Genomic DNA, 15,633 nt, shown 5'->3' on the forward strand with positions numbered 1-15,633 from the left:
AGGGGTGGGGAGGAGAATGCGAAAAGCAGGAAACAAAATGAAAAGAAGGTCAAAAACAACATCAAATATGGAAATCATTAAAATTAACCACTGTACAAGGCTAAAAGAAATGTTTTAAAGATGTCAACATATCCACGGAGCAACAGAAGAGGGCGTAGCAGGTGACTAACCACGGCGCAGGGACACAGAAGGTAAATGGTGGCACTGCACCGTCTCACTCAGGGCGCACTTTCTTTCTGAGGGACGTGGGAGTGCAAGTTTCATTCGCTAAATCTGTTGAGGTAGTTCCAAGGTTCTGATTCCAGGAACAAAGGAAAGGCTGTGAGTTTTTACACCTGCAGTTAGAGCACTAGTTCTCTCCACCTACACGATGAGGCAAAGGGAGAGGCCAACGTGCATCTGAAGCCTGAAAGAATCCAGCGCTGGACTCTCACACAGTCTGCTCAGCAGCCTCAGGAGGGGTTTCCACCCCAGCAAATGTGCTCTGTTGCTGTTCCCCAAGCAGAGACACCAACTTCTGTTTTCTTCTCCTCCTCGTCATCCATGGCTGTGGTCCCTGCCTGCTACCCGTATTAAATCATCTACCCCAGCTGCTGGACAATTCCAGAAAGCAACTTGGGCAAGCTCCTTGGATGCAAGGTGTTTTTCCCTATGTCACTTAGCTCTCTTTCCCAAATATTCCCCAAAAGCACGAAGAGTCGAAGATTTTTCACAGGTGCCTGGACTGATGCACACCTGTTCTTTGTGTGTACGGCCCAGCACCCACCCACAACCCCATGATGACAACAGGCAGACACTAGAGACAGCAGCCAGAGCAGTGGAAAGGGAGCTAAGTGGTTTTCTTCAGGCTCAAATTTGGTCACAAAGCCAGATGGAAAAACTGCCACCACTCACAACAGAGCCAAATCTATGAAAATAAGCAACGGTTCAAGATTTTAAAAGAAAATCACGATTCCACTCTTCTCTGTTACTTCACTAGGGAAAGTATGGCTACTGCTCTCTCTCAGCATCCTTATGTTTAAAAAAGGGAGGCAGGGCATGAATAAATAAAATAACCGGCCAATAAAGGTGTGTACACTCCAAACACATAGTGGACCTTTACTGAATATATTTAAGCTGAATGCAATGATTTAAGTAATTTCTTTCATCATTCCTTGAAACCTAAATATTAACTGGAACAAAAATAAGTCAACATTCTCTCCAAATTATCCTAGTTCAGAAATTGTTATAATGGCTCAAGGTGGTATCTCAGGAAAAAATGTACGTGGCTAGTACCTCGTTTCCTATCTTGTACCACGTGGAGGAGGCAACACTGCGCCTGAAGCCAAGTAGGCCTGAGCATTAATAGAGAAGAATACGTGAAGGAGATAAAGAGGTAAGATACAGCTGCTTCCAAATTATAAAACCCCTGAGGTAAAAAGTCTGAAATTTCAAGATACATACTGAGGGAGTATTTAACAAAATCTTCATATTGCCAAAGAATGCTAGCCAGTGTTCCCTTAAATACGGAGATCCCTAATGCAAAAGAAAGAATGCCCCTCAGTATTTAAGGACCAAATACTTGCAAAAAGCACCCACAGAGAAACAGCATTATCCATTCCAACTAAAGCTCATTCAGAAACAAATATACAGCATTTTTGAAACTGCAAGTTATATTAACGAGAAAAAAGGATTCACATTAAAATCCAGTTATATAATAAAAATGTGAAGCAGTCAGCCTTCCATATCTGTGAGTTTCGCATCTTTAGATTTAACCAACCTTGAATCACAAATATTTGAAAAAATTGCACCTGTACTGAACAGGCACAGACTTTTTCTTGTCGTAATTCCCTGAATGATACAGTACAACTATTTACACAGCATTTACATCGGATTCGGCATCACAAGTCATTAGAGATGATTTAAAGTACACGGAGGATGTGTATGGGTTCTATGTAAATGCTGTGCCATTTTCCAGCAGGGACGTGAGCGTCTGCAGACTTAGGTATCCATAGGGAGTCCGGAAACCTGTCCCCCACTGAGGGACAAATGTATATACCAAAAAATAACTTTCTTACTGACATAAAAGTATTATATCAATTAGGTATTAAGTGCTTATTGCACAAATGAGTTATATTTAAATCTCAGGTGAAGATATACAGACTCACATCCCAAATATCAGCATAGAAGACACAAAACAGCACTAATTTTAGCATTTAAGCTGACTGGTGATTTTACTATTCAGCAATTCACACACCATGATATTAGCACAACCTAGTACTTGCACATAGGGCTACAGTAAGTAGAAATGCGTGAACGAACGAACAAACTCCAAAGACCTGATACTGGGCTTATGTAGTATGCTAGGTAAGTCTGAGAAGACGAGAAAAAGTTTGGGTTGTATGTCTCTAGGCAAATGACACTCTTCAAATTGAAAGGAAAATGACACAAAATTTGACTACTTCTTTGTACTCCCATTTCCAAAAGAATTTCTCTATTTGCATTAAAATGTGGGGGCTGTGGAAATGTTACCGGCTTAGAGAAGCCTTAATGATGTACTCTCAGTGATCTTTTCAAAAGGAGTAGCTAAATATGACAGGTCCCTGCCTTAAGCCCTGTAACAATTTCCCACTGATCTTGGGAAAAGGACCAGTGCGTGGTGCAGCCCTCTGTCATCCTCCCTCTCTAGCCACCCTGGCCTCTTCCCATCTTTCCTGACCCCTCTGAAGTTTCAGGGGCTTCAGCTCAGCTTCTAGAGTGCTCTTCCCTCCCCACTCTCATCACTGCTAACTCATCTTTCTAAACTCGGCACCAGCCAGGATTTCCTTAAAGAAGCCTGAGAGGGAGGTCGGCCCTCCCTGTGCTGCACCAGATCACCCAGCAGCTGGACGCCGTCCTTCCCAAGGTCTGTGGCCAGTGCCTGCCTCTCCTGTGCATGGGAAGGCACCAGGACGAGGCTGGGTCTGGCGATACCAGTCCCTCTGTGCTCGTCTGCTCCCCCTGCTGTGAAATACCTTAGACTAGGTAATGTTTGCTCACAGCTCTGGAATCTAGCAAGTCCCAGATCGAGGCACCTGCAGAGTGGATAAACATGTTCCTTTAGGCCTCTTTTATAAGGGCGGAAGTCCCATTCGTGAGGGCTCCATCCTCATGATCTAATCGCCTTCTAAAGGCCTCATGTCTTATACTACTGCGTTAGGGATTATAGTTCAACACAGAAGTTTTGGAGGTGAATACAGACATTCTAGCCTCAGCAATCACATCATCCACAGTTCATTTACTTTTCACGTCCTTATTGGTGTGATTGCTGTTGGTTCTTTACTTGTCCATTTTGTTCTGTCTCTCCCTTCCTGCCTCCTTTTCTCATGAATAGAATATTTGTGGGATTTCACTTTACTCTCTGTGTATTTTTTGCATGATTTATTGCATTCTATCTTCACATAGTGTTATGCGTTATGAAAATGAAGATTCTTGCAACGGTGCATTTCCTGGGCCCAACTTCCTGTTGTCTCATCTGTTATTCCTACTGATTTATTGCATTCTATCTTCACATAGCGTTATGCGTCATGAAAATGAAGATTCTTGCAATGGTGCATTTCCGGAGCCCGACTTCCTGTTGTCTCATCTGTTATTTCTACACATGCTACGAACACCTCAGCTGTTCATATTTTTAAACAGTTAATACTTTTAAAACAAACTAAAAATATTTACACGTCTACATATTGATAGATTCTAAAACGTTTTCTTGTATTTACCCTTTTCAGTATTCTTCATTTCTTCTTAAAAATTTGGGCTTCATTTTGCTATCATTTATTTTCATCCTGAGACATTCTTACTATTTCTTGTGATGCGTATTTGCTGATGGATTCTCTAGGTTGGCTAAGTATCTGCTTTTCTCTTCCATTCCGAAAGATCTCCTGCAGGAGAATCAGTTCTTTCAGCAGCCTGCATGCAGACTCCACTGTATTCTGGCTTCCAGCACTTCTGATGAGAACTCAGGGTTGTTTTTGTCACTTCCCCCTACTTAGTTTTATTTCTGCAGGGGCTTTAAGATTCACTCTGCCATTGACTTTCAGTGTTTGGACAACAATGTGTCTGGGTGTGATTCTTCTCATTTACTCTGCCTGGAGTTGACTGAGCTTCTTGAATCTTTGTGTTGATTCTTCCCTTCGCTCCTGGCCATAGGTCTTCAGATTGTTCTCTTGCCCCATTTTCTCTCACCCGCTCCTTCTGGGGCTCCGATCGCTACAGGTATGTTAGACCACGGGCCTCAGACACTCTGTTCCACTGTATTTTCATGCCTTTTCTCTTTGTTTTATGCTTAAGTCATTTCTGTTGATCAGACTTCAAGTTCATTCAATGAGTCTTTCCTCTGCGGTATCTAGTCTCCTATTAAACCATGGGAATTTTATTTCTAATTCTAGTTTTCATTTCCAGCATTTCCATTTTGTTTTTTTTTCCATAGTTTTTATCTTTCTGCAATACCCCGCGCCTCTTCATAGATGTTGTAGACCTTTTCAACGAATTCCTGGCCTCACCGATCACATCTATTTCAAAGTCTCTGATAACTCCAGCATGTCTCTTCTACTGACTCTTTCTAGGGGCCGTCTCCTGTCATGAACATGAGTCCAATTCTCTTGCTTCTTTGCAGGTCTTTTAAATTTTGATTATATAACACAATGTTTTATGAACAACGAAGATTGTATTTAAAAGAACAGCAAAGATTAAATAACATTTACCCCCAGAAAAGAATTGACAAGCCTATGGGCAGGATCTGGATGCTGGGCTTGAACACTGACACTGGATGTCCTCTATGCTTCACAGCGAGAGATCTGCTTTCCAAACGGTAGGAGACCTTCCACCCACTTTAGGTAACTGGGTGATTCTCTCTTCAGTCTCACCCCTAGCCTTTGGAAGGCAAATATATTACACATGGTGAAGGGCAAGGGCGCTGCAGAGGGATGTGCTCTGCCCTCATCCCACCTCCGTTGTTGAAGTGTGAGTGGAGTTCCCACGGTGATCGAGGCCGCCCTGGAGGGGGAGCCAGGGCTCTGCTGGGTGATCGAGGCCGCCCTGGAGGGGGAGCCAGGGCTCTGTTGGGTGATCCAGGCCGACCTGGAGGGTAGCCAGGGCTCTGCTGGGTGATCCAGGCCGCCCTGGAGGGGGAGCCAGGGCTCTGCTGGGTGATCCAGGCCGCCCTGGAGGGGGAGCCAGGGCTCTGCTGGGTGATCCAGGCCGCCCTGGAGGGGGAGCCAGGGCTCTGCTGGGTGATCCAGGCCGCCCTGGAGGGGAGCCAGGGCTCTGCTGGGTGATCCAGGCCGCCCTGGAGGGGAGCCAGGGCTCTGCTGGGTGATCTGGGCCCCCCTGGAGGGGGTGCCAGCAGCTTTCCTGCTTACCTCCCAGCCCTCAGGAGCCCCTGCCTTTTGCACACTAGAGGTCCAGAGTGCCTCAGAGAAAGTGGATCCACTTTTAGGACTCCCCTGGGATTCTCATCTACCTTGTAAACAACATACTGCCATTTATGTTTTTTAAAAAGTTCAGAAACTTTTTGCTTTATCATTTTTTATGGTAAATTCTTTCTCCTGGCTCCTCTGCCATGGGAAAAACCACACACAGGTCTCTTTTCTCCTAGGAAGAAATTTAATTCATTTACATTTGAGTCTTCAGCTCCCTGATGGATCTTAAAAATGATGAATTTGTGTATTAACCAGATTGTTCTGATGGTTATGGTTGGAACAAGAGTCTCTTCTGACTTCTACATCTCAATAAAAAATGGAATTCCAAAATATTTTTTAAAAAATTTGCAAAAATCAAATTGAGCTTGTTTCTATGGTTGGCATCAAATGGATGGATCTGGATGTTGTCATCAGGCATTGATGCAGGTGACAAAGTGTCAGGAAATGGAGGTTCTGGAATGGATTACTGGTGGGGTGGGGGCCACAGACAGTGTGAACCCAGCTCAGGCCACCTACCAGCAAGCTGGTCATCAGGAGCAGCCAAACACTGGCTTTCATAAAGTTTGACTGAAGCACGGCAATGCCTGCTCATTTACATATTACCTATTTCTGCTTTGAATGGCACAGCAGAGCTGAGTAGCTGTGCAGAAAGCACCATGAGGCTGGCAGCCTGGACACCGTGCTCTGACACTTTAGAGAGAGGGCCTGGGAAGGCTTTAGTTTAGCGGCTGCCGAGCCACAGAGCAGATGAAAGCATCCAGACGTGACGCGGCACGGCTGTTTTTGTTGAACTTACTGAGTGAATGACGAACTCAGATTCTTGTTTTTTGGTTCAAGACATAGGCTAAAAGCCAGGCATGTTCTGTGACTGTGATAGAGAATCCCTCGCTGAAAGCCAGGCGAACACTTGAGGCTGTGGAGTTACAGCCCTCGGACCCTCATCACGATCTCCTGGGTCCCTAAGACTCTTCCGGTGGTGATTCCAACATTCCTGGAGACAGATGGAAAGACTCACTTAGCACCCTGCAGATCCAACAAGATTATCTGTTCAGTGCAGTGTCCACCAGTGCCTAGGGCACCTGAGACATCCAAAAACACTGGTAGAATTTGAATGTTCCTCCCCTTTTCTCTCTCTTCATCCCTCAATTGTAAATTTTACAATTCCATCTGTAGGTCACAGAATATCAGTGATGGAACCGGAGGAAGAGGAGGCATCGCCTAGAAAGTCGTGGGTTTGACGACGGTCATGGTAATTCCAGACGCTTTGGCTTGTCTCCCCTTTGCATGAAGGGCGAGTGCCTGAGTAGATGTACAAGCAGCAGCTGCATCACGGTGGCTTCCTGGGGCTATGGAGATGCGTGAGGGCAGGACGAACGCAGCGATGCTGGGCAGCCAAAGGGAGGGGCAGGAGCAGCCGCCATTGCCACACTTTAGTCACCATATATCTCAACTGTCCTCCTGTATCGGGAGAACTCCTCCACTTTTTGAGTCCTGTTTGGATACAGAGCCCTTGCGGCTCTATAGGAAGTAAAAATACCAGAAGTCCCCTTCCCAGCCTTCCTGGAAGCTAGGGTGTGGGGAGATGATCAACCAGTTGGATCCATTTACAGCACAAAGCAATTGGGCTCTTGCTGTCGGCAGTGAAGGTGTCCGGACATGATCCAGGTTTGGGGAATGCTGTGCTGGTGGGGAAGTCTCGTGTCCAGGAACAAGGTCAGCAGTGCAGACTTCAAGGTGTGGTGTCCTCACAAGAACAAGCTGCTGCACAAGTGGTTCCTAGACGCACGGTCCCAACACTGGTCCTACTCCCTTGGTGGTTCTGAGAGCCACCCACTGGTGCCTCAAACTGCCAAAGGAGGTTTCCATTGCTTACAGGTCAGAAAGCTGGCTGATGTGCAGGGTACCTGGAATACAGTTTCCATGATCCCCAGCAATGGCTGGGATGCCGTGTGTCAGCAGGAAAGGGCATAAAGTTCCTGCTGATGGTGGCTCATTCCCTGAGGCTTTCAAAATCCCCAACAGCACCTTATTGAATACTTCACCTAAAAGCAGTGTAGGAGGACAAGGAAACTGAGAGCTCAAGTTAATGAAAGTCTTATTATTATAACTATTTTGAGAATTAATTAAGATTTACATCATCGCCTGAGCCTTCCACATTTCTTATCTTTTTTTTTTTTTTTTTTTGATACAGAGTCTTGCTCTGTTTGCTCCATCGCCCAGGCTGGAGTACAGTGGCACGATCTCGGCTCACTGCAACCTCCACATCCCAAGTTCAGGCAATTCCCCTGCCTCAGCCTCCCGAATAGCTGGGATTACAGGTGCATGCCACTGAACCTGGCTAATTTTTGTATTTTTAGTAGAGACAGGGCCTTACTATGTTGGACAAGCTGGTCTTGAACTCCTGACTTCAAATGATCCACCCGCCTCAGCCTCCTGAAGTGCTGGGATTACAGGCGTGAGCCACCGTGCCCGGCTCACTTCTTTCAACGATCCATGACTCCTTCTATTACTAGGGTGGCTGTATTTCTCTTTCATTGCCTGAGTTTCAAGATTTAAGGGTCACTGCAATAGTTACTGTTGATATAATCCCACAAAGCTACTTATAATAAAGCTGCCCTCTCAGATAAATCAGTTATTTTTCTATATAATAGAAATCAAAGTTTCTGTTTATGTTTTTTTCCTAATAAATAAACAACCGAGGTCTCTTTTGGAAAACAGAAGACCTCATGTTTTTCTTCCCTTCTTCTACTAGAAGGAGGGTGCTCATTTTTCTGTTACAGTGAACAGTATCTCTAAACCTAATGCAACAAAAGACCTTCCAGCTTACATTTTTGAAGAGTAATTGTGGCTGTGAGAAATATATTTCCAAATAATAAGTGACACCTTCTAATAATACTAAGAGAAATTTATGTGAAAGCTAATTAAACACAGGAGTCATAATTTGATTTTCTAATGTCCACTTTTATCATAAATTCAAAAAATTGAAATTGTTTTAAAGTCATTTTTACAGCTAAAGATTCTGGGAAATGTTACTCCTAAGAGTAACAAATAGCTTTTACTTCTAAATTTTGTTCTGTTTTTACTTCCTAGCTTTGTCAATTAGGAAAGCTCACTTCTCAGGGCCTTCATCTCTCATCTTAAAATGACTAAAAGGACCCTTCATGAGCATGGGAAGACCTAACTAGATGCTGTCTGAATCCAGCGCAATGACTGAATCCAACCAACTAGATGCTGTCTGAATCCAGCGCAATGACTCAATCCAACCAACTAGATGCTGTCTGAATCCAGCGCAATGACTGAATCCAACCAACTAGATGCTGTCTGAATCCAGCGCAATGACTGAATCCAACCAACTAGATGCTGTCTGAATCCAACGCAATGACTGAATCCAACCAACTAGATGCTGTCTGAATCCAGCGCAATGACTGAATCCAACCAACTAGATGCTGTCTGAATCCAACGCAATGACTGAATCCAACCAACTAGATGCTGTCTGAATCCAACGCAATGACTGAATCCAACCAACTAGATGCTGTCTGAATCCAGTGCAATGACTAAGAAATGAATCCAACGCAATGACTAAAGAATGTGTTTTTCCAGCGTGAATGACTCTTAAGGTGCAAGCCCCAGACTTCCTATTCGAGAGGAAAATGCTGTTAGAAGGTTGAAGAATAGTAAACCCTGGGTTTTCATTTGCAAGGAACAGTTACAGATGTTGTATGAGCTTTTAGCTGGTGAAGATTCACACCAGGGGTTCATTTTAGAGAAAATTCATCATACCAAGTCATTCTCCATGGGAGACTAGACTCTAGTCAAGTAAGTATATGTTTAATTTCTCTAATGTGAATTGTATTTACACACACAAATTGGCAGTTAAAAGAATCAACTTTGGGAGGCCAAGGCAGAAGGATCACGAGATCAGGAGTTTGAGACCAGCCAGGCCAACATGGCAAAACCCTGTCCCTACTAAATATACAAACATTAGCTGGGCGAGGTGACAGGTGCCTGTAATCCCAGCTACTTGGGAGGCTGAGGCAGGAGAATCACTTGAACCCGGGAGGCAGAGGTTGCAGTGAGCCGAGATCATGCCATTGCACTCCAGTCTGGGCGACAAGAGCAAGATTCCGTTTCCAAAAAAAAAAAAAAAAAGCATCAAGTATCAGTATTTTGACAAAATGTATACAACATCCAGAAGTGACTGTGATGATGTGAGATGGCACTGGACACTCGGGGAGGGAGATTCTTTCGTAAAGCCATGCTCTTAGCTGAGTGTGGTGGCTCACACCTGTAATCCCAGTGCTTTGGGAGGCTGAGGTGGGAGGGTCACTCGAGGCCAGGAGTTCAAGACCAGCCTAGGCAATACAGTGAGACCCTGTCTCTACAAACAAAAACTGTGTTCTGTAAAACAGCTACTCACAGAGCAGAAGAGACATGAACATGTTGATAAATAATTATAAAGCAGGTGGAAAGTGTGAAGGAGGAGGAACAAAGTACACTGGCAATTCAGAGGAAAGAGAGCACTGCAGCTGACCGAGTTCGACAAGGCCCCATGGAGGGGACCCAGGCAGAGCAGGATGAGGGCGGAGGGGAGTCCATCCAGGCCGAGCATAGTGCCGGGTTATGAAGCAGAGGCAGGAAAGACTGCATGAGAAAGTGGCTTAGGAACAACTGCATGAAGGGGAGGCAGATGCTTGGGGCTGGAGGTGGGAGGACCAGAGTGCCACTGATAGAGCCGATTTTTGCAAAGTAAAAACAAACGCCCAATGTGTCTCTACACCTGTAACGTTTCGTGTGTCAGGTATGTTCTACAATGTGCTTGTCCAGGTGCCAAGTCAGCACTGGTAAAACTGCATGCAGCTTCCCCCTTGAGGATGCAGCACTGCCCAGTAGCACCGGTGAGGCCTTTAAATCCTGCAGTAATAATCATGAACTGAGCAGCTCAGCCTTCCCCGATGACCAGGACCCCCTCCGACCGTGATGCCCCTGACACATCCTAAGCCCTGCTGCACACGGGTGAGGCTCCCTCTCTCTTCTGGACAATGTTCTTTGCTGAGTTTGCTCCCTATCTCCTGGAGATAAAACTCTTCCCTCGCTCCATCAGGTGTCCCCCACCAGAGTGCACAGTCAGGGAAGGCCTGCGGGGGCTCCAGTGAGAAACCAGCGCTGTTAGAAGCAGTCAGTCGGGGGCGCGGGGGCTAAAGTGTATTTTCTGATTTTGTTTTCTGTAATATTCTTTTATAAAGAAAAATAAATTCAATGTATACAAAATTCAGAAACATTTCAGGCTTTCCTTATTACCACTCATAAGCACTCAGTGTGGTCCGTACATTTAATGTATCAGATATGTCCTGTGTGCTGGGCTCTATGGAGAGCCAGGGAGCGAGAGGTGGTTTCTGCCTCTGGATCCTGGGCTTCTGCCGCTCTGCTTGTTTCTATCACCATCACGTTTTTTTAATTTTGCAAAAATTCTAGAAAATGAGTGTTTCCAAAGACCAGCTCTGCCTGAAGCCTTTGCACTTACGGCTGCCTTCGCTGGACTCCGGCGCGGCTCTGCCCTGTCACTGTGCTCTGCTGCAGCGTTCCGGACCGCCCTCCCCCAGAACGCCTCCCTGCGGCCATGGCACTCTATCCTCTCACTGCTCGCTTTTACTAAAATGAGTCACTTCCTGAAAAAATTATCTACACGCCTACTGTCCATCTCACTGACTATGAGAAATGTTTGATGATGGCACAAACTTTGTCTTAAGTTTCTTTGTAGTAAAATTTGACCTAGGCTGACATGAGCCCCTTCAAGTCTGGGGCTCCCACCCTTCCTTGCTGTAGGAACACTGGCACATGTGATACTGAGCTGTGGCATCTTGTGTGGCATCTGTGCCACGTCACCTCTCACAAAGCCAGAAACCTAATTCCGAAGCGCACCTGCCCTCAAAGATTCTGGCAAGGGGAGGTGAGCCTGCATTGCTTTGTACATAAATTTAATTTCTCTCTGCTGGTAGACACTTGGATACTTCCAACTATTTTCCAATACTATTCAGACAAGGAAACGCTGACCGAAAGGAGTTACGAATAGGTCAAGTAGAAAACTGAACATGGACAAAAGTGCTTAAGATGCTGCCAAGATTGCAAAATAGCACCATGACCCATGATTAGCAATATTGAATTTTGATTTAGCGGTCATATTGACGAAATTGTCTTCTGCACAAGAACATATTGCTATTTCCTATTAAGAATACAGAACCATGCTCAACACTCTCACAGAGCACATTCATTCAATATCCACCACGTGTCTGGCCCCGCCCCAGTGCCCAGGGAAGGATGGTGGCACGCTTCAGAAGCCTCGCTTCTGGAAAACACCAGCACACCAACTCTGTTCTTCACTCTGTCCCTTTCCTGTGCTTTTTTTCTTTCACCTCCATGTTTTGGTTTGTTTTTAGTGTATTTTATCTTCTCCTACTCCTTCCTTGTAAGCCATATGAAAACATTTTGGGGCCAGGCGCGGTAGCTCACGCCTGTAATCCCAGCACTTTGGGTGGCTGAGGCAGGTGGATCACGAGGTCAGGAGATTGAGACCATCCTGACTAACACAGTGAAACCCCTTCTCTACTAAAAATATATATTAAAAAAATAGCCCAGCACAGTAGCAGGCGCCTGTAGTCCCAGCTACTCGGGAGGCTGAGGCAGGAGAATGGCGTGAACCCAGGAGGCAGAGCTTGCAGTGAGCAGAGATCGCGCCACTGCACTCCAGCCTGGGTGGTAGAGTGAGACTCCGTCTCAAAAAAAAAAAAAAAAAAAAAAAAAAACACATTTTGGATCCAGGTGGATAGAAATAAATGAAAAAGTAAAGAGGAAAATAAACGTATGTACTCTACAAGAGGCCAATTTTGCACCACGGGTTGAACTCTGTCACCTGCTGGAGGACACAGTGCTAAGCGTTACTCTCTGCTCTCTCCCTTCAGCCCCACCCCGACATTTTAAGAGACAAAGCCAGAAGCAGCGGCCTCGCCGTGGCCAGTGCCCATCTCTCGCAAATCACTGATGTGCTCTTGCCCGGGGGTCCCTGTCACTGGTGGACGGAGACAAGTGAGACATCACACTATTGCTGAACTTATTTAAGAAGCAGACTTCTGCATTTCCTACTTCTCCTAATGGGATAGACGGCGATAAACATTTATGAGGAACAGAAAAAGGTGAATAGGGAGAGAAAATTTCAGTATTTTAAGAACTAGTTTGGTGAGATAAATCTAATTCTTCAGATGACCTCTTAGAAAAGGGTATTAATTTTAATCATAGGACAAGGTTTACCTGACTCTTGAGAGAAATTTGGTAATTTATAATTTCTTAAAAATGGAGTTATTGTAATAATTAAAAGGGAAGGAAGACAGAAGCAAGGAACACCACATGTATGAAAATCTAAAAAAAGGCCGGGTGCGGTGGCTCATGTCTGTAATCCCAGCAGTTTGTGAGGCCAAGGCAGACAGATCATTAAGCTGAGGAGTTCAAGACTAGCCTGGGCAGCATGCTGAAACCCCATCTCTACAAAACATACAAAAATTAGCCAGGCGTGGTGGTGCGTCTCTGTAGTCCCAGCCACTTGGGAGGCTGAGGTGGGAGGGTTGCTTGAGCCTGTGAGCAGGGGTGGCGGGGGGCGTCGAGGCTGCAGTGAGCTGTGATGCCACAGCACTCCAGCCTGGGTGACAGAGTGATACCCTGTCTCAAAAAAGAAAAAGTAAAAGAAAATCAAGAAAAGCTTTTTGCAGCTACTTTTTCTGAAGTGATCTCGGGAAGAGAGGAGGTTCCCTCCTCTGACCTCGTGGCTAACTCCAAGCGCCTAGACACGCACGAAAAGGGCAGACGGAGCCTTCGGAGGCTCACGGAGCAGCAACCTTAAGCAATCACCCTGGGATCACAAGTAGGACAGGGGGTGGGGAGAGGGAGAGGGAGGTGACGCACGCCAACCGTTTGCCTCACCAGCACCTGCTGAGACGGAAGCCCTTATTCTTCCAGGAACCGAATCTGCAGCCCTGCCTGGGGCTTGTCAGCCACTGTTAATGCAAGGCTGTCTTGCTAGAGCTCCTTCACGTACGCCTGTTTCCCAGAAGTGCGGCTTTGCTGTTTCTAAACTGCCACTGCAGCAGCAAATCCCAGAACCTGCTCAATGGAATTGTGTTCTTCCTACAGCAGTCGTCTACATACATGGGACTAAGGACTTAAGGGACTGGTTTCTTGATCTGTCTAGTATCTAATCTTTAAAAAGTCCGACAGCAGAGGTCTGGACAAACTGCTACGCCTGTCACAAAAGTTAAAACGTTCCAGGACAGAGTAAGTGCTATGAATGCTTGTTATGAATAATGGATACGAACGTAGACTGTAAAGAAAGAGAGATCTGCACCAACCCCATGCGTGACTGAAAGATCTCTTCTGAATGTAGCTAAGCATCAGCCGAGGGAGACGTGTGGAACAGTCTGTCCTGTGCCCACCCCAGGAGCCACGCTTCCGACTCAGCGCCGTGACATCGCCGAATCTCACCTGCAAGCAAATCGCCAGGTTCACCCTGCAACCGAATGAGGTGCTGACGGCCCGCGGGTGAAGGCCCAGGTCCTTAAACAGCTTTGAGAACGACTGTGTGAGTGCAATCCGAGGCCGCTCTTCTGCCACGACCACGCAGGTCCTCACTCGGGACAAGTCCAGCCCTCGCGCCTGGAAATAATGACAGAGAAACTGCGTCAGCCCCCACGTGCCGAGCTTGGAGTGAGCCAGAGACTCCTTCCCGCAGATCCCCACATAAACACTGGAAAACTCAACACAGCTATGCATTGCCAGGGCTGCCTGTGTCCACTTCTTTAATGTAACAAATCCAGGAGTTGGTGAAAAAACATTCACACAGCTATTCAAATGATTAAGAACGGAATTATAAACACGTCTCAAACAACCACCTGGAGCCACACCAAGAACTGTTATGAGGGAAAAGGTTGAGGAAAAGCAACTTCCTGGCTGAGACGATTAAAGGCAGTTTGGTATTTGATACATTCTTCTGGGCATGGATGTACCAGAACACACACTGGAGAGGAACAGAAAAAATCTACATATTTCAAAGAGATGGGGTCTTGCTATGCTGCCCAGGCTGCAGTTGAACTCCTGGGCTCAAGTGACCCTCCCACCTTGTGGTCTCCCAAGTAGCTGGGACTGCAGGCACGTACGACCACACCCAGCCTGAAAACCTACCTTTTAATATATAGGAATATAAAACTAAAATTTTTAGACAACTTCACACACAATGCTCCATTTATGTCCCATTACACCAAGAATTTATTCTCACTCTCAAGCATGTCTGTTTCCACAGTAAGCATATGATTAAGAACATCTCAGTTTCCACACCAAATTCAGTCAGCTGAGCACAACAGCAAAAGTCATACAAGGATTTCAAGGAGTTAAGCTCAGCTCACTCTGTGGCACTACCCAGGCTGAGCAGAGGGAAAACAAGAGAGCGATAGGAACGGCTTGTGAATGTGAAGGCGAACCGTGAATGACTGCGTCTTGGAGTGGAAGCCAGAGCTGCTGAGGGGGCAGCCACCAAAACCCCGACCGTCAGGCCCTTCGAGCCCTTTCAAGGCAACCTCAGCACGCGGACAGCCGACAAGGGTCCTGAGCAAGGAGGACACACAGCTCAAGCTGGCTTTGACATTCGTGCTCAGTGTACAGACACCCACACACACAGAGTTAAACACGAAAAACTCAAGTCTGGGTAATACAAATTACGTATGCACACGCACGCACGTCGGAGAGGTAAAGCAGCATGCAGCTGCAACAGCAGGTCTGAAGCCAAAGATTCTAAATTTGGCTCCAGGTTCGTTGAGCCTAAGAACCTGGAAAGGTCACTTAATTTCTCTGTGACGTATGTTTCCTCAGCTTTAAAATGCAGACAATAATGGCTCCCATTTCAGAGAGCTATCGTAAGGTGAAATGAATATGTAAAATGCGTACTGACCCTCAACTATGTCATGATTTTATTCTGGTTATTTATATATGTGCCAACAGGAAGGCATGAAAATGTACTCACTTTCTAATACAATATAGATGAACATGAATAATGCTGTGTAACTTTTTCCTGTATAAATACAAAACTTAAAATGATTGCACAATTACTTACGTTACATAAAGTTATCTTGCATTTTGCTTTCCTGTTCAAGCTTTATGCATT

At 45.7% G+C, this 15,633-nt stretch overlaps 1 protein-coding gene across 8 annotated transcripts in view; it reads right to left on the reverse strand.

The window, feature by feature from the left end:
- The window catches only part of DIP2C (disco interacting protein 2 homolog C), a 404,917-nt gene that overhangs the window by 37,237 nt on the left and 352,047 nt on the right, over nucleotides 1–15,633 (reverse strand). For all 8 annotated transcript variants that reach the window (XM_055296324.2, XM_055296321.2, XM_055296318.2 and 5 more), the window contains one exon: nucleotides 13,962–14,132. In XM_055296324.2, the coding sequence (XP_055152299.1) occupies nucleotides 13,962–14,132 (171 nt within the window). The remainder of the gene's footprint in view (nucleotides 1–13,961; nucleotides 14,133–15,633) is intronic.

The sequence above is a fragment of the Symphalangus syndactylus genome, chromosome 10 (genome assembly GCF_028878055.3).
Source record: "Symphalangus syndactylus isolate Jambi chromosome 10, NHGRI_mSymSyn1-v2.1_pri, whole genome shotgun sequence".
In the NCBI taxonomy this organism is placed as follows: domain Eukaryota; kingdom Metazoa; phylum Chordata; class Mammalia; order Primates; family Hylobatidae; genus Symphalangus; species Symphalangus syndactylus.